Source organism: Callorhinus ursinus, unplaced genomic scaffold, assembly GCF_003265705.2.
Source record: "Callorhinus ursinus isolate GAN/ISIS: 27379988/994484 unplaced genomic scaffold, GSC_fseal_2.0 scaffold13, whole genome shotgun sequence".
In the NCBI taxonomy this organism is placed as follows: Eukaryota; Metazoa; Chordata; class Mammalia; order Carnivora; family Otariidae; genus Callorhinus; species Callorhinus ursinus.
The window spans coordinates 3,121,369-3,147,832 of record NW_027397075.1 but is presented as its reverse complement, the minus strand read 5'-3'; the positions used below and the strand labels follow the sequence as shown (position 1 = coordinate 3,147,832).

General features: G+C 48.3%; 2 protein-coding genes across 3 annotated transcripts in view; one reads left to right on the top strand and one right to left on the bottom strand.

Annotated features, from left to right (window-relative positions):
• Positions 1 to 1,450, bottom strand: part of ABCC6 (ATP binding cassette subfamily C member 6) — a 46,451-nt gene extending 45,001 nt beyond the window's left edge. For both annotated transcript variants that reach the window (XM_073899455.1, XM_025855611.2), the window contains exons 1-2: positions 1,267 to 1,450; positions 19 to 201 (exon numbers count right to left, since the gene is read on the bottom strand). In XM_073899455.1, coding sequence (XP_073755556.1) covers positions 19 to 201; positions 1,267 to 1,302 — 219 coding nt within the window. In that variant the 5' untranslated portion in view covers positions 1,303 to 1,450. The remainder of the gene's footprint in view (positions 1 to 18; positions 202 to 1,266) is intronic.
• A 2,974-nt stretch (positions 1,451 to 4,424) lies between these two features.
• Positions 4,425 to 26,464, top strand: part of LOC112811441 (BOS complex subunit NOMO1) — a 54,499-nt gene continuing 32,459 nt past the window's right edge. Inside the window, exons 1-12 of the mRNA XM_025855523.2 lie at positions 4,425 to 4,692; positions 7,024 to 7,113; positions 8,830 to 8,875; positions 11,656 to 11,756; positions 12,692 to 12,798; positions 14,848 to 14,920; positions 16,889 to 17,041; positions 17,527 to 17,664; positions 17,991 to 18,080; positions 20,781 to 20,886; positions 21,078 to 21,228; positions 25,501 to 25,675. Coding sequence (XP_025711308.2) covers positions 4,426 to 4,692; positions 7,024 to 7,113; positions 8,830 to 8,875; positions 11,656 to 11,756; positions 12,692 to 12,798; positions 14,848 to 14,920; positions 16,889 to 17,041; positions 17,527 to 17,664; positions 17,991 to 18,080; positions 20,781 to 20,886; positions 21,078 to 21,228; positions 25,501 to 25,675 — 1,497 coding nt within the window. The 5' untranslated portion in view covers position 4,425. The remainder of the gene's footprint in view (positions 4,693 to 7,023; positions 7,114 to 8,829; positions 8,876 to 11,655; positions 11,757 to 12,691; positions 12,799 to 14,847; positions 14,921 to 16,888; positions 17,042 to 17,526; positions 17,665 to 17,990; positions 18,081 to 20,780; positions 20,887 to 21,077; positions 21,229 to 25,500; positions 25,676 to 26,464) is intronic.

Below are 26,464 nucleotides of genomic sequence, written 5' to 3'. Positions count from 1 at the left end.
CCCAGAAGCAGCAGTTACCAGTTTGGCCTTGAAGAGCAGGGACATCCGGAGGTAGCCTCGGCCATGGCGGTGGAGGTACAGGAGGTAGATGGGGCCAAGGACCCAGAGGTACATAGGGGGCACCCAGACCCCTGCCGTTTTCAGGAAGCACACATTCAGTAGGTGGGCAGCAGTGGGCTCAGGCTCCGTCCAGTTCCAGACCTGAGGGAACACAAGGGCCACCCTGGTAATGGTACAATGCAGGGGTCCCAAACTCACCTGTTTAGGGGGCAAGGCAAACTTTTGGCCTCCTTTTTTTTTTTTCCTCAAGATTTTATTTATTTATTTGACAGAGAGAAACAGAACACGAGCAGGGGGAGGGGCAGAGGGCGAGGGAGAAGCAGACTCCCCGGCTGAGCAGGGAGCCTGATGAGGGGGCTCGATCCCAGGATCCTGGGATCATGACCCGAGCCGAAGGCAGACCCGTAACCAACTGAGCCACCCAGGCGCCCCAACCTTTTGGACTCCCAACATTGACGTGAAAATGGGCCAAGCACTTTTTGGAGTACCTTGGAATTCTCAACTCCTTTAATGCTAATAACATCAACGCTAAGAAGTAGAGGCAACTATCATACTGATTTTGCACAGAAGGAAGCGGAGGCCCAGAAAGTAAATGGTCTGGGTGATTGTCATCCAGGTGGAAAGCGGAGGTGCCGGTTATCTTTCTTGACTGCTCCCCACTTCACCACGGGCCAACACTGGGAACTTCAACCGCCCTGTGCCTCAGTTTCCTTCCCGGAAAAGGGGAGGGGCGGTGTGAAGAGATTCTACCTCTAAGGGTTGCATCAAATGGGTTAATACCAGTAAAGCACATAGCAGGATGTTGGGCACAAAGTAAGCCCTCAGTTAACATCAGCAATTGTTACTGCCTTACCTCCCTGGCCCCTGAAATCCTGGGAGTTGGCGACTCTCACTCCCACCCCCTGAACGTCACTCCCCAGAGTCCTTTGCTAAGAACCTGGATGAAAAGAGGAAGCCAGCCCGAGAGGCGGGGGTCCTGCAGCTTTTATGCAAATCGAGGTCAAAGCCCGCCGGCAGCATGGAGGTCTGGAGGCCCCGTTAGCGGTGCTGGGGTCTAGGGCGGAGGCAGGATCTGTTAAACGGGTCGCTGTTCTTCTGGCTAAGAATTTGGGGGTCTCTCCCCTCCCCAGGATCGCCGCCTGAGAGAGCTGTCGGAGAGATCTACCCAGCCCGGAAAAGGAGAGCAGGACAGGAGGGGGCACTTACCTCCTGTCCCACACAGGGCTCTGCAGGCGCGGCCATGGCGCGTCTCCCGGTGCCCGTCTGTCTGTCCGCCTCGCAGTGTGTCGGTCGGTCCCTGGGCAACCTCCCCGGCCAAGCTCCGGGTCCTGGAAGGGGCGGGGACTGGCAGGCTTGGCGGAGATTTGAGCTCGGGGATTGCCAAGCCCAGGGCAAGGTCCCGCCGCGCGGCCGGGGTGGGGCGTGAAGGGGTGAGTCGAGGCGATCGGAGCGGACGCTCTGGGTGGCCCGGGCCGGCGCCGGGAGGGGGGGGGAGGGGATCCCGGAGCCCCAGAAAGTGCAGCTGGTATCCCGGTAAAACCCTCCAGGCCCGCAACAAGTGGGATGAACACTGTGGGGAGATTTTCAGATAATGAATAGAGTTTTTAGCACAGTGTCCAGCACACAGTAAATGCTCAGTAAGAATTAGCGATTATTAGCATTAGTGGTGTTATTTCATGCATAGGTTACTAAGCAGGGGGATCCCAGTGCCGTATCAGAAATATAATATGGAAAGATGGCTGCTACATGCTAAATGAAAAAAAAAAAAAAAAAAATAAAAAAAAAAAAAGGCTATGATATTTTTTGCCAAAAAAAAAAAAAAGTATATACTTAGGTTGGGGAAGGTGGTGAAGGAAGCCAAATCGTGTGTGTTCCCAGCCAGCAGCTCTTTTTGGAAAAACCCTTATGTAACCTATATGCATAGATGAGAAATGGAAATGCACTGCAGCAGTGATCATGGGAATCCTAATTTTCTTTTCTTTTTCCTTTCCTTTTCTGTTTTTTCTTTCTGCCACAAGCATGCATTCCTTTCACGATAGAAATGAAAAGACAGCTTCTTCAGACAAACATCATCTGTTCTCCCCACGCTGCCCTGTCCCTTCTCTGCAGGTTTTTACCCCTGCCCTCCTGCATGCCCTCCACTGTGTGGGTTCCCCCTTTCTTTTTGGGTTTCCCTAACCATGGTCTGGGAGGGTGCCTTTCAGCTGTCCTGCCTGGGTCTTCTGGAAGAGCAGGGACACAAAGAGAAACTCAGTTTTGAAGCTGAAGGTGGCAGGTCTGCTGTTTACATTTATAAGTTAAGTCTGTTTATTTGAGGTGATTTTGGTGGAGGCTGATGGAAATTAGGGGGAGGCTTGAGCCCTCTCTCTCTGGAATCCCGCCTCCAAATGGCATTGCCACAGTCCTAGTGCTTTATTTTATTGTATATTTGAAGATGAATTTGAGGGGAATGGTGGAAATTTGAGGGGGAAAATTCAGGAAGTGAGGAAGAACACAGAGGAAATCAGTTGGGTGAGCCGAGAACAGAACTCAGGCATCCCAAAGCCTACTTTCCAGTCCTCTGAACAGTACATGGCTGCGTTGCAGAGCCCTAGACAAGTCCCTTCACACACACCCCCTTCCTCGGTTTCCTATTCTGTAAGGTAAGAAGTTTCCACAGGTCAGCATTTCCTAATTGGTGGCTTTCAACCCCCTGGGGATTTGCCGAGACAAACCAGGGATTCATGCTAGGGAGAAGAAAGGGGATCGGTTTCAACTGTAGTTATGAATAGTAAACCCCAGAGGTGCCTGGGTGGCTCAGTCGGTTAAGCGTCTGATTCTTGATTTCAGCTCAGGTCATGATCTCAGGGTTATGAGATCGAGCCCTACATTGGGCTCCACGCTGAGCACGGAGTCTGCTTGAGAGTCTCCCTCTCCTTCTCCCTCTGCCTCTCCCCTCCCTAAAATAAACAAATAAGTAAATAACCCCATTAACTTGTTTCTCTTTAAAACCAAAGAGTTGAGAACGCCACTGTATTTTGAGAATGCAGACTGAGAGACTGAAATCAGATGTGCTCACGATTGAGATCCTCAGTGGATGTATCATTCCATTGTAGCCATTATCAAAGTTTTGACTGTTGCGTAGTTTAAGCTCTCTGTGATTTGTAGCTGTATATTGCTGAAGTCTTAGTCACAACTAGTGGGAAATTTTCTCTTACCTGGTCATGTAGAAACAAAATACAAAAACTATCAAAGCACTTGTTTCTTTCTTAGGACAAAAGAGAAGAATTCCAGTACCAGGTCAGAAAAGCAATTTTTGTCCATTTTGATGTGGTGACATGCAGTTAAATTCAGTTTTTGTCATAGTATGCATTCAGTCTTGGGACAAAACACAACATGCTGAGATTTGAACTTATTTTCCGACGACTCATGCTTCTGGTCCCAGACAATGCAAAGTAAATTAACTGCTTGATTTCTTGCTTATGGGAGGAAAACCCCCAAATGTGTTTCTATACAAATGTTATTAGAGCTGAGATTAAAGTAAGTTTTGGGGGCACCTGGGTGGCTCAGTCAGTTACGCGTCTGCCTTCTGTTCCGGTCATGATTCCAGGGTCCTTGGATCGAGCCCTAAATCAGGTTCCCTGTTCGGTGGAGAGCCTGCTTCCGCCTCTCCCTCTACCTGCCGCTCTGCCTACTGGTGCTCTCTATCTCTTTGTCAAATAAATAAATAAAATCTTAAAAGAAAATAAAATAAATAGGTTTTAAATGTCCTTTTTTTAACATTATGCTGACTTAAATGACCTATGTATTGATTTTTAAAAAGTATTGATCACCGAGCAGGGAGCCCAATGTGGGGATCGATCCCGGGACCCTGAGATCATGACCTGAGCCCAGTGCAGATGCTTAACCAACTGAGCCACCCAGGCGCCCCAACGGGGAGTCTGGTTCTCCCTCGCCCTCTGCCCCTCCCCCTGCTCCTTCTCTCTCTCTCTCAAATAAATAAATAGAATCTTAAAAAAATAAGTATTGATCATTTATCACAGAGAAACGCACCAACTTAAATTCCTAAAGGGTTTTTGAGATTATATATCGTCTGTGAAATATACGTGCCAAAAAGATTCGGGAAAGTTGTTGGATACTTCGATCAACAGTCTTTCGTCATTTCCAGTTTCGGCAATATTGACTTCCAAAGTATAATTCAACTTTGGAGTTTGTGCCTGTACTGGGCACCTTGCAACTGCACCCGCCACACGGTGCGCGGAGACCTCCAGGCCTCCAGAGGGCACAAATGAGCTCGTTTTTGTGGCTGAGCATGCGCCGTGGTTAACTTGTCTGGGGCGGTGGGCTTGAGGCCGGAGCGCGCACGCGCGGCAGGGGGGGCGGGGCATGGGCTGTCAGCCGGCGGCGGAGGAGGAAGCCGCGGGCCGCGCGCGGAGCAAGGGGCGGGACCGGGAGGCCTGCGGCGGCTCGGGCGCCAGAAGCCGGGCCATGCGGGCGTGCGGGGGCCTGGGGCCGCCGGGGCCGGTGGCGGTGGCCGCCGCTGTGGTGCTGCTGCTGAGCGGCGTGGATCCGGCGCGCGGCTCCGAGGACATCGTGGTGGGCTGTGGGGGCTTCGTCAAGTCGGACGTGGAGATCAACTACTCGCTCATCGAGGTGAGCGCTCAACCCCGCGGCCCGGGCCGGAGCTCGTCGTGTGACCCTGGACCAGTCGCTCAACCTGTGCGGGCTGCGGTGGCCTCGCCTCATCCGCCAGGCGGTGGCCACCAGCTCCACATTCTAGGAGTCCTTGCCTCCTCGAAGGGGCCGCTTTCCACGGCCCCTCCACCATCCCGTCCCCTCCGTGTCGCGGTAGGGTGGAGGTTCCTGTCGTGGGGTCAGCTGCGGAGTGGGGTTGGGGGCCTAGAGGTGTGCGCGCAGAGGGCGTGAGGGACATTTTTGGTGACGATGTTGGTGGTTCATAACTTTTATCAGGTCGCTCAAAACGAAGGATACCCCAAATCAGGACCCCAGGTTCTTCAGAACTCAAACTCCAGAGACCCAGAATCCACATCCCAAGATGATAGGGGACTCTGACCGTCCCCCAGAATCCAGGCCCCAGATCTCTTAACACCCACTCTCAACAGGACCCAGACCCCCGATCCTCAAAACTCAGACCCCCTGAAACTTAGATTTTCTGAAAGCCGTGTTCCAGAACCTAGAGACTGCAAGCCTTATTATCCCCTAGCCCCACAACCTGGAGCCCCCAAAGGTTCTAATCCACTCCTCTTCAAAATCCCTCAGGGACGCTTTTAGAGGCATTGATTCTCATCCCAGAGATTCTGACCCAGTTCATCTCTATTGGCAGTTCTGGGGCCTGGGAAACTGTATTTTTTAATCTCCCCCATTCCTCCCTTGGGGACTCCTTTTTCCTTTGTGAATGGAGCGTTGGCAGCTGCCCCGATTGCCTTACTGGGTAGTTACTGGAATTGTGCTAGAGATTTGTGCAGAAGTCTTTTTATTAAGTTGTAAAGCCCCATGCAGTTACATGATTATCAACCCAGTGGGATTGTGACCCAGAAAGCTTCTGTGAAGAGGGTGGTCACTTGTCAGCATAGATGGGAAGGGACCTGACGGAGCGCTGGCCTCTGTTTTAGGAGGGTACTGATGATGGGGCAGGAGGAGCGGGTTTGCAAGAGAAAAAAGGAAGAGGCTAGGAGATGCCAAAGAGAAGGGACTGTGGGGGGACTAAGACCCCAAAGGCTGACTGAAAGCACATTTGAGCCTCTCCGGTTCTGGCAGTTGAAGGGCTGCAGTGAAGGATTAAACCAGTATGTTCTACAAATCTGGTTGCTGAGGTTCTCAGCAAATGTGGTTGAAAATCGGTTCCACAAGATTGGCTAGGTCTTTCACCTGGCCTTGTTCCAGATCCCAGTTTTTGTTCCTGTAGGATGGGGTTGAGACAGAAGCAGCAGAACCCAGTACGGTGTATTTCCTAAAGAAGATAGTTACCACCTTCAAGACCCGTCTGTGGCTTCTCTGCCGTTTTTGATCTTAAGTCATGTGTTTAGTGAATCTACCCACTGGCAGTGGCAAAGGTCCCTAGGTTCTGCTGGGGTGCCCCTGTCACCTTCTAGATTGCCTCTCAGTGTGTGGGCACAGGAGGTTTCAGAAGGTGCCTTGCAAGGCTCTTTGCAGCTTGTAGTTTCCTGGGGCTCTGGGAGAAAAGTAAAGGCAGAGAGATGTTAGTAACGCAACACAGTAATATAGTAAAATAATAAGAATACTACTCTTTTTTTTTTTTTTTTGAGTCGTGCTCTCTGCCAGGTGCTTAATATGCATAGAATCTGTATAATCACCAGGAAAGGGAATCTCTCTTTCCTTACTGCTGAAGAAACTGGACCTCAGGAGGTTAAATGACTTGCCCAAGGTCGCACAGTACATAGAAGACCCAGACTTTGCTTGAACATCTTAAAAAGTTAACGGATTGCATTTGGAAATGTCCAGGATGCAAGAGCTTTAGAGATCCTCGTGAAATGTCTTTTGATTTGTTTTTTGCCCAGGAATGAAAATAGAAGAGAAAATTGAAAGTTTCTGGATGAGTGTTACTCCCAAGTATTGGGAATCATTTGGGGTTAATAAGGCAGATCCTTGGCCCTCACCCCAACCTTCTAGCTTAGAAACAGAAGTGGGGCTTGGGGATTGCATTTTAATAAGCACCTTATTAACAGCGATTTTAAAATTTGTTATAGATAGAAACAATGTAGAGACAGCCACTAAAAATAACCTGAAAAATATGACTTTTGGGGGTAGTCTTTAGATGGTTTCTAACCAGAAAAGTATCTAATCATATTATTTTGGGGATACTTTGTCTTTCTCTCTGTCCCTAATGCCTGGTGTTAATAGCAGCATGTGGTAGGTCCTCAGCAAACATACTAACTGAATGCATTCTGGCGTAATGTGCATAGCTAATTCTCTTATGACTTCTCTTCTTCCCTTGCTTTCTAGATAAAGCTGTATACCAAGCATGGGACTTTGAAATACCAGACAGACTGTGCCCCTAATAATGGTTACTTTATGATCCCCTTGTATGATAAGGTAAGAGAGACTACTCTAGTGGTTTATGATGGGAAGGAGTTAGTGTGGCCCACAGGACTGCACTAACCAGAGCAGCCTTGATTAACCACATGAGCAAGAGCTGGTCTCTTTATTTTTTCTTTTTTTTTTAAAGATTTTATTTATTTATTTGACAGAGAGACGGAACACAAGCAGGGGGAGTGGGAGAGGGAGAAGCAGACTCCCCGCTGAACAGGGAGCCCGATGTGGGGCTCGATCCCAGGACCCTGGGATCATGACCTGAGCTGAAGGCAGACACTTAATGACTCAGCCACCCAGGCGCCCCGAGAGCTGTCTCTTTTATAAATTATAAGTGGAATTTGACAATTCTGGCCAAATTTTGAGGGAGACAATTTATAAACTGGTTTGATTGAATACAGTGGCTCCAGGGACATTTGGCAATGTCTAGAGACATTTTTGGTTGTTACTACTGCTTGGGGTTGGGGGAGTGCTGCAGTATCTAGTGAGTGGAGGCCAGAAATGAAGCTGGACTACCTATCAGGCTGCACAGGACGGACCAAATGTCAGCAGTGCCAACGTTGAGAAACCCTGATTTAATAGGGTTAAGTTTGCAAGCAGCTTAAAATATTGTTTAAAAAAATGATACAGGTGATACATGAATTTATGAGCTTTGTGGAAAACAACAAAACAAGGTCCTTAGAAGTATATGAAGTAAATTTAACCTTTACCCCCCAATTTCTCATTCCTCTATAGTGATAACTACTGATAAAAGTTTGGTGTGTATCCTGAAAGACTGCCTTCTCTGTGTTATATGATTGTAAAGATGCCCACATATGTGCACATGTGGAAAGATGTGTATCCATGCCTACCCCTACTTGCACCCCCCACCCCCGTTTCCCCTCCCCATTTCAGCTCTTTATTTGGAAGCACAGATTTGTAGCATGTTGCAGAAATAATCTATATGCACACATGATTTTGATTTGGGGTTTTTTTTAGTATCAATTGGAATTAAACAATAGGAATTGCTCTGCAATTTGACTTTTTCCCCTATGATAACATCTTGATACGCTTGCAACATCACGTTTGGATCTGTTGCCTTCTTTTTAATGGCTGCACAGCACGTCAGAATCAAATCAAAACCGTAATTTATGTAACCGCTTCTCTGTTGGTAGGCATAGAGGCTTTTCCCAATTTAAAAAATTATTACTGACAACACAGCACTAAATATTCCTGACCTTAGATCTTTAGGCACAATACATAGGGCTGACTTCTCTGGGTGGGTCTTAAAATATGTTGTTGTTGTTGTTGTTTTTAAACCCTATCAATCTCAAGAAACCAGGGTGTGTGAGTAACATCCAGTTTTAAGAAATGACCTTTCATTTCTAAGGACATATGCTGACGCTGGCAACCTTGGGCATAGGGGGGGTTAATAGGAGACTCGCATCAGTAGTAAGTCTGGTATCAAAAAACAAGTGGCTGAATATAATGCCTTTAGAACTTTTCCACAGGTGTTAACTTGGTATCTTCCGATTGGTTGGATGGGGACTTCAGGGCACCCAGCCTCAGCTTGCGACATCTCGAGGCAATCAGGAAGCCCACAGCTGCTTAGAACACAGCATGTGCTTAGAATTTCATTGCAGGTGTAAAAATGCTAGATTAGACAGTAGCACGGAACTGTATTAAACTAGTTGAGAGGTCATCAGTTTTCATCCCTCTATCTTTCTTCCCCCCTCTTAGGGAGATTTCATTCTGAAGATCGAGCCTCCCCTAGGGTGGAGTTTTGGTAAGTTAACTGAATAACCAGACATGCTCTCTACAGGATTAGGTTATATGCCGAATGTTAATTTACATTGGCGTAGTGCAGACACCTTTAAAATATTAAGGATTCATTTCTAGTGTGGGACAGGGCTTTTTTCCCTCCTCGTTACTTTAGAGTAGATTGGATTTATCTTGGACCTACTCTGAGGTTTACTGTCATCTTTCTTGGAATAGGCGTCCTTCCCTGAACCTTTCTCAGGAAGCTCTATTTTTGTAGTTCCATTCCCCAGAGAGTGGCGGCAAAACTGTATCTAGAGGTCAGGAGTGGGGACATTTTTTCCTGTCCAAGGGTGGTCTCTTTGCCCCCTTGGTGCTTTTTAGGACTGCAGTATTCAACATTGTGAGATTTCACATGAAAATCCAGATCATCTTCTCAAGAGAGATCAGAAGGTCTGGCGACCTTGGGCATTACTGGTTCTGTGATGACCTTGGACAAGTTACTTCCTCCTGGGTCGGTGTCCAGCCTTCTTGCTAGGGAGTCCGGAGAGTGGTGGTAGCTGCCTCAGAGCCTAACCTGGAGGATGAATGGGCCTGTGTATTTACAATGCTGGGAAAGACCGGCACATAATTAGCAATGATAAATACTTAAAAGCATTCTGTACGCATACAGACAAAAGCTTCAAACTTTCCTGATGTATCTGGCGTTTAGCAGAGCCAGAGATGTGGGAATGGGGTTGTGATAAGAAGAGAGGGTTCTGCTGTGTCACGGCTTACGTTTCCGCAGGATAGATGTGCCTGATCCCAGTTCTGCAGCTTGGGGAGGAGGGTGGGAGGGCATGGTTTTTGTGTCAGGCTTCCTTGTGAGTTAGAGGAGGAAGAATTTAGTCCCTGCCATCACAAAGGGCCAAGTGAAGCTCAGGTCAGCCGACAGCTCATTTGGCTCCGTGAGAGAAGTTCTCTTTCGGTTCATTGTAGGGGGCACCTGTCCCGTGCATTCCAGAAAGCCAGAGGGGAAGGAAACCCAACACAGCGCTAAAGCCGGGGTTGCAGGTCATCCGCGGCCTGTGGGAGTGTTTTGTTTGAGCCTCCTCCACTCCTGCCAGTGCTTTTTCTTGGGAGGAGCTTTTTTATTGAATCATACTTTCAGAAAAGTGTACTCGTCATAAGGGTATTACTTGAATGTTCCCCAAGTGAACGCACCCATGTAACCTCTACCCAGATCACGAGGTAGAACCAGTACCCAGTAGGGCCCCATCCCAGGCACTCCCTAACTGCTCCGCCCCACCCCGCAGGTGACCACTGCCCCCGCCTCCTAAAGTTCTGGATGAGTTTTGTCTATTCCAAATCCCTTTAGGATTCTAAAGGGGTACATTTTGGTGTCTGGCTTCTTTCTCTCAACATTGTTAATGTCATTCATCTGTATTACATGTGTGGCTTTAGTTAGCTCATTCCAATTACTGTGTGAGTATAAAGTGATTTCCCCCTTGTGTTGATGGACATTTGGGCCGCTTCTTGACGTTGGCCGCTAAGTATGGTGCTCCTATGAATTTCCTTGTTCATATCTTTCAGTACATGGTTTTGTGTGTTTGCATTTCTGTTGGGTCTATACCAGGAGGGAAATTGCTGGGTGAGAGAGCATTTACGTGCCCAGCTCTAGTAGACAGTGTTAAATATCCAAGGTGGTTGTAGCAGATTCTGCTCTCCCAGCAGCGTGGAAGGGTTCTAGGTGCCCCACAGTCTCACCAGCCCTTGGTAACACAGTGGTATCTCATTGTGGTTTTGATTTGCATTTGCTCGATGGTCATTGAGATTGAATGCTTTTTTTTTAAATATGTGTACTGGCCATTTGGATAGCCTCTTTTGTGGGGTGTCCCGAGTCTTGTGTGCGTTTTTTTATTGGCATCTTCCCGTGTGTGTGTGTGTGTGTGTGTGTGTGTGTGTAATTCTTCATTTTACCTGAAATTCTCTTGATTTTCCCATTTTTTTCCTCTACTTATCACTCTACACTCCTCCTAACCTGTTAAAAACTTTAACCCTTATTACGATGAGCTCTTCAGTGTTTTAGACAAAATGAATTCGTTGCTGTATTGAAAAATCAGGAGATGGCACATAAAATCCAGATGTCTGTGTTTTCTTCAAAAGGTTAACGTTTGGCAGAAGCTGAGTAGTGGCTTCCCCTTTCCCGTTCACCGTAGTCCCCGTGTGGCCTGTCCCCCTACTTGGTTCCTGTGGGCATTGGAGTTTATGGTCCTGGTTTAATGTGGCTGAGCTCCTGCACTTGGGTCAGGGGGCCATTTGGAGCCAGGCTTTTGGAGGTTGCATTGGGGCTCTGTCACTCACAAGCTCTGTGGCTTTGGGGGGGTCCTTTAACCTTTCCATGTGTCAGTTTAATCCTCAGTCACTTGTAGATGTCATTACCTACCTGTTAAAGTAGCTGTGAAGAGCACATGCTCTTAGCCCATGTCTGGTCCATGGTAAGCATCCAATAGATAAAACAGTTTGGTGCTTACCGCATTTTCAATGGGACTCTAAGCTACAGCTCAGCCAAAAGACTGTTGTAAAAGCATATTATCCTCCACACACTTTCACTCTGGGGTGGGGAAGAGATGGGAGGGAGACTTCCCTGCATACCTCTTGGTACCTTTGGATTTTAAACCATGTGAGTGTATTAAGTTCTCAAAAATAAAGAAAATGAAAGTTAACCAAGAAAAGGTGCTTTGCCTAGACACGTTCACCTTGTCTCAGAACTAACCTGGCTCTTGTGTCTTGTCCCCTGTTCCCTCCCCTCCCACCTTCATTTCTCAGAGCCGACGAACGTGGAGCTCTATGTGGATGGCGTCAGTGACATCTGCACAAAGGGCGGGGACATCAACTTTGTGTTCACGGGGTTCTCTGTGAACGGAAAGGTTTGGCTTTGGAACATTGTTATTTTTAATGTTTGCTCTGTATTATGTACTGAGTCTTCTCTTACCTTTAAAAAAGCAGGACTCTTTAACATGGGGACTCTGAGCCCACAAGGGACCCCTAGATAAGCTTCAAGAGGGTCTGAGAATGGGCAAAATTTTGTGGAGAAGGGAGTGGGTGTTTCTCGGGGTCAGATCTAGCTTACTCATCATTCCCTGTGAGGTCCGGGTGGATAACTGCCAGGGATGGCCTTGTATGGGGGTGCAGGGCAGGAAGAGCGCAGACCCCTAGACTCGAGGCCACTTGTAATCACTGTGGGTGGACGAAGCCGGCCTCTTGCAGACAGGGGTTGCATTTGCTTCAGCCACTCCCCCAGGAGCTGTCGCAATGAACTAGATTCTCTGGGAGTTTTTTGGGCCCCGTTGATGGGGTGAATGTAGAGGGCTCACCTATGTGAATGGCAGCTCCGAGTTCAGATTCTCAGGAGAGTTATCATCCTTCCCTCCATCCGGCACCAAGTTTGATGCGTGCAAATTGCCTTGCTGTCCTTTTCTTCATGGCAGGTCCATTTCTTCTCTGCCTTCCCACTGAGAGTGAGGTGCCCACTCTTGGTGAGGCGAGGTGGTCCTGCCTTCATGTGTGAGTTGCTTGCTAGCGAGGAGGACCATGGGTTATTTTTCTTACTCTGTCGATTACAAAATAATGGCGCATCTTTAGCTGATGGTGTCTTAGATTCGGTGAAACAAAGTATCATTCCCCCACTCAGCCCCTCAGCAATCCCGGGGAAGGGTATCCATAATCTGTGTACTCCTTGCGAAGGAGTCTTGACCCGAAGAAGGGTATGAGCTCCCTGCAGGGAGCAGACACAGAATGAACAGTCCTGCCAAGACGAGAACTTTGCTGCTGGTTTGGGTCCTGACCTCCTTCTCCTTGGCAGGTTCTCAGCAAAGGGCAGCCCCTGGGCCCTGCAGGAGTTCAGGTGTCCCTGAGAAACACGGGGACCGAAGCGAAGATCCAGTCCACAGTGACACAGCCTGGTGGAAAGTGAGTTGTGCCCGTGTCCTGCTGCCTCACAGCTGAGGGGAGGGAGGGAGCCTGTGACCTGGGTTCAGCCTGGGAGACCTGGGTTCCAATCCTTATTTGGCCTCTTAACTGCAGACAAGTTCATACCTCTCAGGGCCTCAAGCTCTTCATCTGTCCCGTCGCCTCTACGCAGACAGGATGGTTAAACATGAGTTAGTGTCTGTACAGCACTTACTGCAGAGCCTGGCACATAGTAGGCCTTCATTTAACAGCTGGGACTGGCTCTGGAGCCTGAAAACCTGGGTTTGAATTCTGGTTCCGCCACCTACTGGGTTTGACCTGGGGCAAGTTACTTAACGCCTTTGGGCCTCAGTTTTCTTCTTTATGAGTGGTCATGATGGTGGAACCCACCCCTAAGGTTAAAAGGAAGATTAAATTAACATTATTTCAAACCGTCGGTCATGGAGTATGTGCTTAAGTGTTAGCTCAATACAGATTTGCTCAATTATGATTTTTTTCTTTAATTTTTAAATTTTTCTTAGAGCGTGCATGCGGGAGGGGGAGGGGCAGAGGGAGAGAGAGAATCCCAGGTGGGTTCCATGCCCAGCACAGAGCCCAATCCGGGGCTCGATCTCACAACCCCGAGATCACGACCTGAGATCAAGAGCCAGACACTTAACCAACTGAGCGCCCCTCAGTTACGATTTTTAAAAATCATATTATCCCTGTTACATCAAAATTATTTTGTAGTGGGAACTGACAACTATTTAATTAACCTTGTTGAGTCAGATTTTATTTATTTAATGGGTTTATATCGTTGAGTTGTAAGTGTTAACAGATGTGCCAAGATTAATTCAGAATAGTTCCAACTGATAATTTTGAAAGCATTCAAATCATTACTCCTTCAGTATACAAAGCCGACTTAACTGCAGATTAGAAGTTTATAATGAGTCTGTCAGTAAGCTATCTATCCAGTTTTTCAATGAGGATTGTTGAAATTCTTTTTCAGTGTGGGGATGACATTTATTTCCACTTGCTGGATGCCTGCAGGAGGAACGCGGGGCTCCCATCTTCTCTAGGCTAGTTTGCTCTTTGCTGGGCAAAGGGACTTGAACTTGTTAAATCTCCTTCGTCCGTACTGACTAAAACAACGATCGTAACTTGCAGGAGTAGAGGCTAAATCTCATGAAGGCCAGAATCCAATAGTAATTTCAATGTTATTGTAGCAAAGTGATTTCCAAGACGTGTCCAATTATGACAGGCAATATTTGATATAATAAAATACCACCACGGGAGAAGAAATTAGGTGGATTTTTTGGTAGTCCATTTCACTAGAATTAGCCCTCTCGTTGTCTGGTGCTTTGCACAGTTGAAGGGTTAAGTGTGTCAGAATCCTGGTGACAGTGTTTCCAGCCTCAGCGCTCCTGTCACTCTGGTCTTGATTTGCCCACAGTTACTTAACCGGTCTTCATCGGAGTCTGGTTTGGTCTTTGTAGTTTGTGCAAGAGCCCAGAATGGCTCACACTGTAGTTTCTGATAAAAGATCTAAACTCTCCTGCATAGGATTCAAAGCTTATTATCATTTGCCCTGCCCATGTCATCAGCATCGTCCTATCCTAACTTAGGCCTCAGCCTCTCAGATCTGTTCTCTCTTCTTCGCATAGGACTCTTTCCTTCCCACCTCTGTTCCTCCGGACACTTCCTTCCCTTCTCTTTGCCTAGTCATGCCTATCACCTCTGCCAAAATGCACTTGAATGTTCTATGACTGATCCCTGCTGAACCACAGTGACTGGTTTTTAAGGTCCGAAATCCTTGGGGTTAAGGGAAACATAAAGTCCCCTTCTTGTCAGTGCACGGAACACCTGCTCTGGTACACAGTAAGTACTCAATAAGTGCTCCCCAACGTGGATTTGTACAGTGCAGGATTGAATTTTGTTTATGCTCGTTTAACCAGCTAATGGCAAGTTTGTGATAATCCAAACATTATTTTCTAATGCTTCCAGGATTAGCCATAAATTAGAACACTTGGGCTGTTGAGAGAAAGTTAATTGGTATTTTGTATTTCTTAGGTTTGCATTTTTTAAAGTTCTTCCCGGAGATTATGAAATTCTTGCGACTCATCCAACCTGGGCTTTGAAAGAGGTGAGTATTTCAGTTGTGTCAATAGCTGTGCTAACAGCGTTCAGGTTTGGGGACAAGCGTAGAGGGTCCTGTGTAGGGTGTGAAATGGGCTTATGGTTTTTCTGGAAGTAGATGAGAAAAAGCGTTGCTGATTGGTTCGGTGGTATTTATAAGATAAAACTCACTGTAGCAGATGTTCCTTCTGTTGTCTTTGGTTTTAGGTGACAATATTGTCTTCCTGCAGTGAAATAGGTCTGTTATTAACTGTAGCTATTTTAAGCTGAATCAACACCAGAAGGACCCAGTGAGATTTATTTGTTGTTCTTTTTCCTGTCTGAAACAGCAATCTATAAATATACTTAGCAGTCTAGAAACTGTTGTATGTGTGCCCAAGGAGAACGTAAAAGAATGTCTATTGCAGTTTTGTTTGTACTAGCAAAATATCGCAAGCAACCTAAATGTCCATTGGGTGGAGAGCAGAGTGGGGTTTCGTCACACAGATTCCTGTAGGGCAGCAAGGATGAGTGAACTGGAGCTACATAGATCAGCGGGAGTACATTTGAAAACAAAGTTGAGGGAAAAAGGCAAGTTGCTGAGGGTAAGGAAACACGATATTGTTCGTAGAGTAATTAAAACCCCTCAGGGTACTTGCACTTGTGGATAGAGTCCTTTGTAAAAAAAAAAAAAAGTACGAGGACATGCATGGGAGTGGCAAACACCATATTCATTATGAAATTGACCTCTCTAGAGGGAGGCAGGAAGGCGTGTCGAGGTACGCGAGGCTCCCAAATTGTACTTCTGCTTTTCTTTCTTTAGCCAGTTAGAGTGTGCATAGGTGTTCTTCCGAGTGGTATTTGGCGGAAATAGTTTACGATAAAAGATCAAAAAAGGAAGAAACAGACCAGGTGAGGTTTTGTAATCACTACAGGAAAACAAATTGAAGTAAGGTTTAAAGGACATTCCGACACATTAACTTTTATATTAGTTTTGAGGCTGTGTTTCATTCTTGCTAAGGAACTATTAGAATTGTTATTTCAGTTTTTCCTGTATAGGTTTTAAGCCCTATAATTGATGGTATGGTTTCACACCTCGACTTACCTGTATACTATTTATGAGTGCAGGTTTTCGGGGCGTTAAAAGTGTTTTATTTAAAACTCATGGCTTATATATTACGATTCGAAGAAATTTTAAGGCTTGTATTGTAAGTCGTATGTATAAAGGAATTTGAGTCTATTAACATAAGATTGTGTTTCCAAGTAGAGCACGCTGTTGAGAGTGAGGATAACAATTGCCCTTGGCGGCTAGTACCTGGAAATGAGTGTGAGGGGGCTTCTGGGTGCCGGTTACAGGGAGTGTTCAGTTTGTGAAGATCACTGCTCTGGACCCCTAGACTCTGCGCACTTTTTTCTATGTAAACTGTGCTTTGAGAGCTTTAAAATTCCATGCACATATACCATTAAACATGGAAAAAAGTAGAGCACGCTCATTTTCAAAAATCGCAGCAGATCAAACAGCGTAAAAGAGTGATAAGGTGGAAAATTTGGAAGGTGGAAAAGCGTCAAAGAGGTAAAGTGTTAACCGTGCAAAGGAAATCATCCTGGTGATTGACATTTTGCCACATTTCCTTTCAGTTCATTTTGCTCACAAACACGTGGTTGTGATCCTACTACGTTCCCAGTTTTCTATGTTCCTTCCCCCCCCATTAATATTTTATTTTATTTTTTTAAGATTTTATTTATTTATTAGAGAGAGAGCACAGGTAGGCAGAGCGGCAGGCAGAGGGGGAGAGAAGCAGACTCCCCGCTGAGCAGGGAGCCCGACGCGGGGCTCCATCCCAGGACCCTGGGATCATGACCTGAGCCGCAGGCAGATGCTTAACCGACCTGGGCACCGCGCCTATTAATATTTTAGCTTAAGCACGTCTTCGTGGTTGTTACACAATGTGTGAGGGTTTGTTGTCTGGGAAGGTAAAGTCCCCTTCTTCTGCAGGCGAGCACCACTGTGCGAGTAACCAGTTCTAATGCCAACGCCGTCAGCCCCCTCATAGTGGCCGGCTACAATGTGTCTGGCTCTGTCCGCAGCGATGGGGAGCCCATGAAAGGGGTGAAGTTTCTTCTGTTTTCATCGGTGGTTTCCAAAGAGGTAAGTAAAGAAAAGCGGAGAACAGACGAGATTGGGGGGGGGGGTCAGGGTGGATGTAGAGTCTGAACATTTAAGAGCATTGCGTTTCTTGGATGACTCGCAAGAAGTTGGATGTCTGTGGTGGGAGTGGACTGCGGTGGGAGGAGCACAGTCAGAGCCAGGTGCGGACACATCGCATGCCTCTCGCTTGCTGTGTGGGCCAGCCACTTGCCCTTCCTGGCTCCATTTTCTGGTCTGCAGAATGGTGACCCGTTGTAGGGAAGGACAATCACGTCCTTTTTTTTCCCCCCCAAGAAGACTGTGCCAGTTTTTAACTTCTCAAAACTTGAGTGTAAAAGTTGTTCATTTTATCTCCACTACTATGCCCTGTTCAGAAATACGTATTTTGTGACATGAAACTTGGAAGAATTTCCCTATAGTGTGGCTGTTTGATGATAATTAGCACATATGAGGGGAAAAGGACCTCATTTTCTCTCCCGGCATAGGATGTCCTGGGCTGCAGCATCTCACCAGTGCCTGGCTTCCAGCCCCAAGAGGAGAGTCTGGTGTATTTGTGCTATGCGGTCTCCAAAGAAGATGGCTCATTCTCTTTCTATTCCTTGCCAAGTGGGGACTATACTGTGGTGAGTGGAGGAGATTTGCGTTCTCTGTATGTTTTAGACTCTTTAGACACCGCGGGAGTCGATGCCGTTTGGGGCGTTAAGGGGAGTAAGTGATTGCCTTACAGTTTCGTGACCATTTTATTTAGTGTAGTTATTTAGGACGAGACTGACCCTTCAGTAATGGCTGCAAAAAGTGTGGGCTTTCCTCTTTTAAGATCAGCAGCAGTTAGGATTAATAGTTTCTCTGGGCTTGCCTCGAACCCCTTGTCGCTTATGACCTGCTGGGCCAGTTATTAGTATTGACTCGTGTGGTTGGCTCTTCGTAACGCACAGACCCTTCCTTCTAGATTCCCTTCTATAGAGGAGAGAGGATTACCTTTGATGTCGCTCCTTCCAGACGCGACTTTACGGTGGAACATGACAGCCTGAAAATTGAGGTGAGACCTCCCTGCCTTCTGGAGGGACAGGTGTTCGAGTTTCCCATCCCTGGGCACAGGTGTCGCAAACATGTTTGAGAAGAAAACAACTAATATTTTGTCTAGAAGGGCTGGGCTGCTGGAAAAAAACCAGACTCTCGTGCTCAGTTCCACTGTAGCCTGGGATCCACTCTCACGTAATTTCTTCACGTGGAGAAAGTGGAGTCCAGTTATAGCTACTTCGTTCAACGAAATGTATTTATTGAGTGCCAGTCTCAGACGATTCAGGTACTGTTCTAGGGGTGGGCAGGCCGTGGGGACCCCAAAAGGCACACATTTCTGTTTTTCTGGCGCTCCATGGCAGAAAGAGACAGTACGCTTATGAATAGGTAAATTAGGTATATTAGAAGGTGTTCTGTAGAAAAATAAAGCAAGAAGGGAGGTGACACACTTCCCAGGTTGAGATGGGTCACAGTTCTCCCGGGTGCTCTCCGGAAGTCCTTGCTGTGAAGGTGATGTTTGAGCAACCAGCTTCTGGGGGAAGGGGAGAGGCGGGGGCCTCACTGACATCTGTGGGAAGAGTGTTTAAGACGGAGAGAGTGACAGGAGCGAAGGTCCTGGGGCCGGAGTGTGCCTAGAGGGCATGGGGGACCCGTAGGGGGCCAGAGTGGCTGGCATGGAGGGAGTGAGGCAGGGAGAGATGATGGGGCAGACTGTACAGGACCCGGTGGGCCACTCTGGGTGTCTGAGCGGGAGAGGTGTGATCCTCTGGCTGCCATGTTGGGAAGAGGTTGGCAGGGGGCAAGGTGCAAGCGAGGGACCAGTTGGGAGGCTGTGGCCAGAAACCAGGGGGGAGCTGAGAGCTTGGGCTGCAGGGATGGGGAGTGAGAGGTGGGGTGATGGATGGCCTGACAAACTCCCTGGATCCTAGAATAGATAGCAAATGTGTTTTCCATCACATTTGTATCTTTAATTACAGAAACGGATAATGGTTACTGTAGAAAATTTGCCAGATAGAGCAAATCCCCCAAAGAAAATAACAGTCTTTCATGAATGGACCTCCCAGTGTTCCAGTTATTGAAAAAATTAGATTTTAATCGCATTCTTTTAATGTTGCATTTAATGTTGCAGTACTGTGTTGAAGTAGCTGCAGTTGGTAGGAGCAAGCTTTTAGGTCACATGCTCAGTGGGGTTCTGATGGCTTTTTAAGATTCCGTAAAGCTCTTGATGGTTTTGTGCACACTGGAGGTGGCTAGGGGTGAGAAGGTGTCCTTGCTTCCTTCAGGGGGCTTGCACAGAAGGATGGGGCAGGGGAGCGGGGAGGGGCATTCCCAGATCTCAACCAAATACCAGTTTCTAAGCAGAGACACGAATGAAATTTCAGAGAGCAGCCTGTAAGCTGCATGAGGTCAGGTGCATTGGTTATGTCTCGTTCTTCACGTATTTGTAATGTGACTTAGCGCCTGGCACAGAGTAGGTGTCTCGTAAAAGTAGTCGTTGAGTGAATAGAGGCATCAGTACGTGGATAAACCACATCTTTTCAGAAGGATCAAGAAGGACTACCTGGATTTTTAAAAAGCCAGTTAATTTTTTAGAAATTCTCTCAAACGCTTTTGTGTGTCTGCGTGCATTCATTCATTCATTTGTGAGTGAGTGACTGAGCGAGTGTTTTACTGAGTACCTACTGTATACCAGCTGACTAAGACAGGAAATGTCACTATGTTCATGGAGCTTATATACTAGTAGAAGGTCGACAGACAAATCAATCAAGGACATTTCAGTTATTGGGCAAAGTTTGACGAAGCTAATAAGATAGGCTAGTGTGATTGTGGAGTGGCTGGGGTGGGAGGCAGGGTCAGGGGCCCCTGAGATGGGATGGATAGGGAAGGCTTCTCAGAGGTAGCAATGGTTTGAGCTGAAACCATTCAGCTCAGATGGTTTGAGATGATAAGGAGCGGCCCCCTCCCCGAACTTCTCCAGATGTGGGAGAGAATGATCCAGGCTGAGAGGGCAGTTGGTGTAAAAGGCCCACGTGAGGAGTGCCTGTGGTGCACGCATGTGATCAGCTCGAGTACCCAGAGATCAGGGTGGCTGGACCACAGTGACTCCGGGAAGAACAGAGCCATGGTGCTCACGAGCGGGGGCACAGACATGGGTAAATCCGGCCCAGAGCGGCCTAGGCCGAGTGAACAAGGACTTGAATTCGGGCTGTGGTGGGAACAGACGGGACCCCTTGCGGGGGTGGGGTGGGATGCATGGGATTGAGGTCGGAGTGTGGGGAGGGGTCCCAGGTGACGCTGGGGTTTGAGGTCGGGAGACGGGAGGGTGGTGCGGTTCACCAGAACGGAGGCATCTGGAGGGGAGGAGGCAGGATGGGAACAAGGGTAGGGGGGCTGCCCTCTCAGGTTTGACTCTGTGATCTTTAACTGGGCGGGGGGGGGGGGGTTGGTAAGCCGATAGATCTTTTTTATTCAGTTATTTGACACACATCCATGGGTTGGGAGTATAAGCATGCAGACAGAGTCCGGGAAAGGTGTAGCGGTGTGGGAGCAGCACGAGCTGGGGGAGCTGGGGAGCTGGGGGGAGGTCTGGCTGGCCTACCGGGCTCCGGCGTGGGCGTCTGAGCCGGGCGGCGGCGTGCGCGAGCAGCGGCGTGAGCGAATAAGGAAGGCTTTTGCACTCGGGCACCTGTGAACCTTCTTCCTGTTCTTCATCTTCCAGCCCGTGTTCCACGTCATGGGATTCTCTGTCACCGGGAGGGTCTTGAATGGGCCCGAAGGAGAAGGTGTTCCAGAGGCAGTAGTCACTCTGAATAACCAGATCAAAGGTGGGCAGCCGCACTGGCCCCCGGAAACTTTCCCAGTGCTCGTTTTTGATCACGGAGAGAAGTGGAAAGGAAACAGTCTTAATGATTCTGTGAAAATATGCCAGTTTTTTGCCTCAAGCATTCTTGTGTCGATGGAGGGGATGTACGGTTGTGTTTGGCTCATCTTCCGTTGGCATCTTTTTGTTTTATAGTCAGAACAAAAGCCGATGGCTCCTTCCGCCTGGAGAACATCACGACTGGGACGTACACCATCCACGCTCAGAAAGAACACCTCTACTTTGAGACTGTCACCATCAAAATTGCACCGAACACGCCTCAGCTGGCTGACATCATTGCAACAGGGTGAGGTCCTCGTGTCCGGGTCTGGAAGTGCCAGTGTGGACGCTGGAGGACAAAATTACCTTCGATCTAACTGTGTCTTTCTGCCAAGGATCCACACATCGGGCTTTAGATGCCTGTGAGAAATTCAGGCTGGCCCCCTGAGAAAGATTAGTGCTAAGTCTTACAAACGGAAGGTACTTACTCGTGGCTGCTTAGGGAGCGTGGTCTTGCTTCCAAGTTAACATGGGTCTGAGTTAGAGGAAGACCTCTCCCATCTGACCTCACATCTGTAAGACCTTGCCCGGCTTAACTGTTGAGGACTTTGGAAGATAGTACAGGTGCCTGAGAGAGAGTTTGTTGTAAGGTGCTTCCGGTCCTTGGGGCAGCTCTTCCGGCTTTGCTGTACGTACTGTGAGGATGTGAAGGCACATCCGGTGGTTGAATCTGGGTGGTTTTATCCTACGGGGATGCCGCGTGGTGCAGAGGACCCAGGCCTCGGCATCGGATCTTGGATCCTTCGCTCAGCTGCGTGTTACGTCACCTCTAGCGTGGGGGTGCCGCCCTCTCTCTCTCAGACGGCACTGGGTGCTCGCTGAACTCTTAGCTTGCACGGAGCGGGGGGGGCCTCCCTGGGGAGAGGCGGCATGAGCAAGGGCACGCAGTCCAGAGCCCCACAGCGTCTGTGGATGGGAGCATATGACCTGGTGTCGTGGGGCAGGCCAGGGAGCGTGACAGGGCTGGAGGGGCCGGGCTCAGAGGACCTCGTCCCACGCCATTGGAACAATGGGGCTTTCTCCCCCAGGGCTCAGGGGGCCAGTGATCAGTTTTCAGCATGGAGGTGACATGCTTAGATTTTTGTTTGCAGCGAGGCTCCCTGGCAGCCATGGTGGGGGATGAACTCCGAAGGGAACAAGACTGGGGTGCAGGGGCCGTGAAAACAGACTTGATGAGGGCTCGCCTGATAAGGAAATCAGGGGTGGGTTGGAGAAGTATTTGGGGGTTTCCAGTTTGAGGAGCAGGATGGCTGTGGCGCCCCTGCGATGGGCGGGGACAGGAGCCTGCTGGGTGCCCAGGGTTCAGCAGGGCCACTAGGTGGCGCTCTTCGACAGATGCCCGGACAGACTGGGACTCGGGGAGACAGGGCGGGGTGGCAGCCAGAACCTTAGATGTGTAAGAGCAGGCGGAATTAGAACAGCAGGCCGGCGTTTGAGGGGTGGCCTCAGTAGGATCCAGGCAGCAGGTTTTAGGAATGAGGGCGTGCCTGACGGTCAGGGAGGCCCAGGAGCTGAGCACCGAAAGCATGCTCTGTTGGCTTGGTTACTGACGAGGCGTAGGTGACTTTCTGTAGACGGGTGGGGGTCAAGGTGAGGGATTCTGTGACAGCTGGGTGATTAGGAAGTACATCACCGGTGGAACCTGGTACTTTGTCTCTGTCGCGATAGAGCTCAGAAAATCATTTTGGATTCGCACCCTGCCTCCTTTTCCTTCGTAAACGTTTTTGAGCAACTGCTCTGGGTGAGGTGCTGTGACAAAGACTGGGTGTGTAGCAGTGAACCCAACTAGTGTGACAGAGATGGGGCTTTCGTCTTCCTGGGGAGACAGACTCGAGCTGAGTAACTTGGGATGCTAAGTTCTTCCGGTACGTGTGCAGGAAAGAGTGCCGGGGCCCTGGGAAGACCCTCACTGGGTCACTGAGCCAAAGGGACTCGCAGTTAGCTAAGTGAGGCACTTCCCGTGCAGTGGGAACAGCATGTTCCGAGGCCGTCAGGGGAGGGCGAAAGAAGTAGATGGGTTTGACAGATAATGTGGGGAGGGCGTCAGCAGGCCTTGTGCTGTGGGGGTCCCAGATTTCTTATTTGAGTAACTGTGTACATGGAGGAGCTGCTATTCATGGAGAGGGGGATATGTATTTGTATTTATTTTTTTCCTTAAAGAGGAATATTTGGGTCAAAGAAAGAAAAACAATACTCGTCGAGCATCTTTGGGAAAATTCATCTCCCTTTTAGGCCAACATAGCACATTTGCCTTTTAATTCATTCATATTTCTTACTTAAAAAAAAATTCCCCATTTATTTGAGAAGGAAATGCTTTGACTTCTGTCTAAATGGTTATGAGAATAATCTCGCAATGCACCAGAATTACGAATTTCTATCCATACATGTATTAAACCCCGGTGAAGGAATTTGTTGACACAAATCACTTTTTAAGGGATTCAGCATAACAAAACACTGTCCTGCTGGCTTTTTAGTTTAGTTTTTTTAAACTAAAACCAATAAACATTTGAGGTTTGGGGTAGCTGGACACTTCTCTTTGAGAACATGAGCTAAAACAGGCCGGATGGTTAAAATATTAGAGAAGCAGAGAGGTTCAGCTTGGGACAAATAAGGTGACATTCCCTGTGATGTGTACACAAATCAAGAGAGAATCTGAAAGGTCCTTAAGGGTAACTCATCACTATTCCCTTTCTGCTCTTTTACTCTGAAAGTGCCCAGAAAGGGGGAAGTGAGAACCAAAATGTGTGCCTTCAAATCTAGATCAGAGGCCTGCACACTTTCTCTGTAGAGGTCCTGAGAATAAATATTGTAGGCTTCCCACGAGCCATACGGCCTCTGTGACAAAACCCAGCATAGCCAAGTCATAAATGGACGGGCATGGCTGTTTTCCCATTAATCTTTATTTAGAACCCTGAGATGTGAATTTCATATGGTTTTTATGTGTCATGATATTATTATTACTTTGATTTTCTGTCCATCTTAACCCTTGAGAAGTATGGAATTAGGGGTGCCTGGGTGGCTCATTCGGTTGAGCATCTGACTCTTGATTTCGGCCCAGGTTGTGATCTCAGGGGCGTGAGATCGAGCCTTGCATCAGGCTCCTCCCTGAGCAGGGAGTCTGCTTAAGATTCTCTTTCTCCCTCTGCCCACCTGCCTCTTTCCAAAAAAAAAAAAGGTGGAAGTAAAAGTAGGAATAGCATTCCTAGCCCACGGTCCATACAGAAACAGGTGGCTGGCTGGCCTGGGCACGTGCGGGCCCTCATTCCTTGCCCCCTGCTCAGGATTGTGGCTTATGGTGGCGGGCTAGTCACTTCGCTCTGAAGAGATGACTGGCTTGTCCTCATTCTCAGAGTTCACACACACAGTCTCCCACCCCTTTTTATTTGCAGCAGGGTGGGTGTTCCAAGCCTCGAGAGTACCCCTAATTATCCCACATCGAAACCGCCTTCCCTTATCATCTTTCTGTCACAAGAAACAACTGATTTTTATCCAGAATGATTCTTTAAGATTAGAAAATATAACCTTTCGTCAGCTGAGGATGCAGTGACGGCCTCCAGCCGTGGTGCCTTATTACACTTTAACACGTCAGGAGCTCAGAAGTGAAGAATGTCACTTGAGGCTGACGGTCTTTGTTGCCCTTTCCCAGCTTGGGGATGCGCCTCTCACGTGCCGCTCCATGAGCCCTTTGGATCAGCGTGCACACTGCTTATCGAGAGCCTCCGATCCGAGTCATTCCCTGAAAGGGGCCTCTCGGTCTAGGTCGCTTCTGTGGCTCCCCGCTCGTAAGGAGTTCAGTTTTGGCTTTGTAATTATTTTAAACTTAATTACCTTTTCTGTTCCCGTCTTCCTGATTGCTTTTATCCACAAATTACATATAATCACAGGCGAGGAAGGTGTCTTTGATGCCCCTGCCCCGTTTCGCCTAGGCAATGCCATGGGTTTTTAGGCTGCTTAAAGGCTTCTGCTGCACCATCAATGATCCAATTTACCTGAAGCATTTTTTTTTAAAGATTTTATTTATTTATTTGAGAGAGAGAGAGAATGAGAGATAGAAAGCACGAGAGGGAAGAGGGTCAGAGGGAGAAGCAGACTCCCCGCTGAGCAGGAAGCCCGATGCGGGACTCGATCCCGGGACTCGAGGATCATGACCTGAGCCGAAGGCAGTCGCTTAACCAACTGAGCCACCCAGGCGCCCCTACCTGAAGCATTTTTATCATCGACAGATTTTCCTGAAAATTGCTTCCTCAGCTGGGGCACTGCAGATGTCATGTGGAACTCACAAACCGCCCCGCCGTGGGCCTCCGCTGTGCCTTGTCCCTTATACAGAGAGAGGTTCAATCTTCCTTCCAAAGGTTGCTTTTTGAAGCCGGAGTCATTTGGGTTCTTTTCGGCCTCTTCATCAGGGTTAAACTAGTCCCTGGGACTGGGACAGGAAGAGGGATGCGTCGTTTGGGTTGGTAAGTGCCTTTCCTGTGGTAATTGAGTTCTCACGCTGGAATGAATGGGCCCTTCGTTGCAGGTTCAGTGTCTGTGGCCAGATATCAATCATTCGCTTCCCTGACACTGTCAAGCAGATGGGTAAATACAAAGTTGTCCTGTCATCTCAAGACAAGGACAAGTCTTTGGTCACCGTGGAGACGGATGCTCATGGATCATTTTGTTTTAAAGCAAAACCGGGGACCTACAAAGTCCAGGTATGATGAGTTTTGTTCTATTTAAGATATTTATATGAAAAAAAGAGGCAATGATTTTTTAAAGGATTATTATTAGCCAGATTGGGGTGACGGAGCATTTCTACTCCCAGTTTCTTATTCTGAGGTCTTTACATTCCTGCATGCCACTGTAGAGCAGACAGTCACCCAGTCTGGAAATGATACACAGGCCTCTTTTTTTCCCAGGCGCGGTGTTTATTAGGAGTTTGCTCCAGGCTGCCAATCACACCTGCACCTTCTCAGGCTTCTGGCTACTATAGACTATCCATAAGTCCCCAAATTAACCCTTTATTAATGGCAAGCCCACAGGCTTGGTGGCTTTTGGTGCCCGAGGCCAGGGTAGAGCTGGTGTTTCTCCACCTCACCCTGAATTGAAGCTGGCTGGTCCGGCACCATCTGACTTCTCCACTGAGGCAGGCGGAGAAGCTGGGGGGGCCCTGTATCTGTGGTCTCACCGTGAGGGTGAAGGCCTGAGCACAGGTGGGGGTGGCAGGCAAGAGAGGAGAGAGAGCCAGAGGTCAGCCCACTGTGCCTCAGTGACAGGGCCCTGCCCACAGGGAAGACGGTGACCCAGTGGCGCTCAGGCCCCCACATATCCAGTCAGCTGCTCTTCCTCCCTGACGAAGGGCAGTCCCCCAAGACTGTGCTCTCCTCTAGAGCAGGTGGGATCCCCCCGTGAGGAGACTGGTTTCCCTGCTTCCACTGGACAGTGTGGTCTGTGAGCTCGTAGCTCTTTACCAGGCAGCCAACTCTTGTGAAGTTGGCCACGCT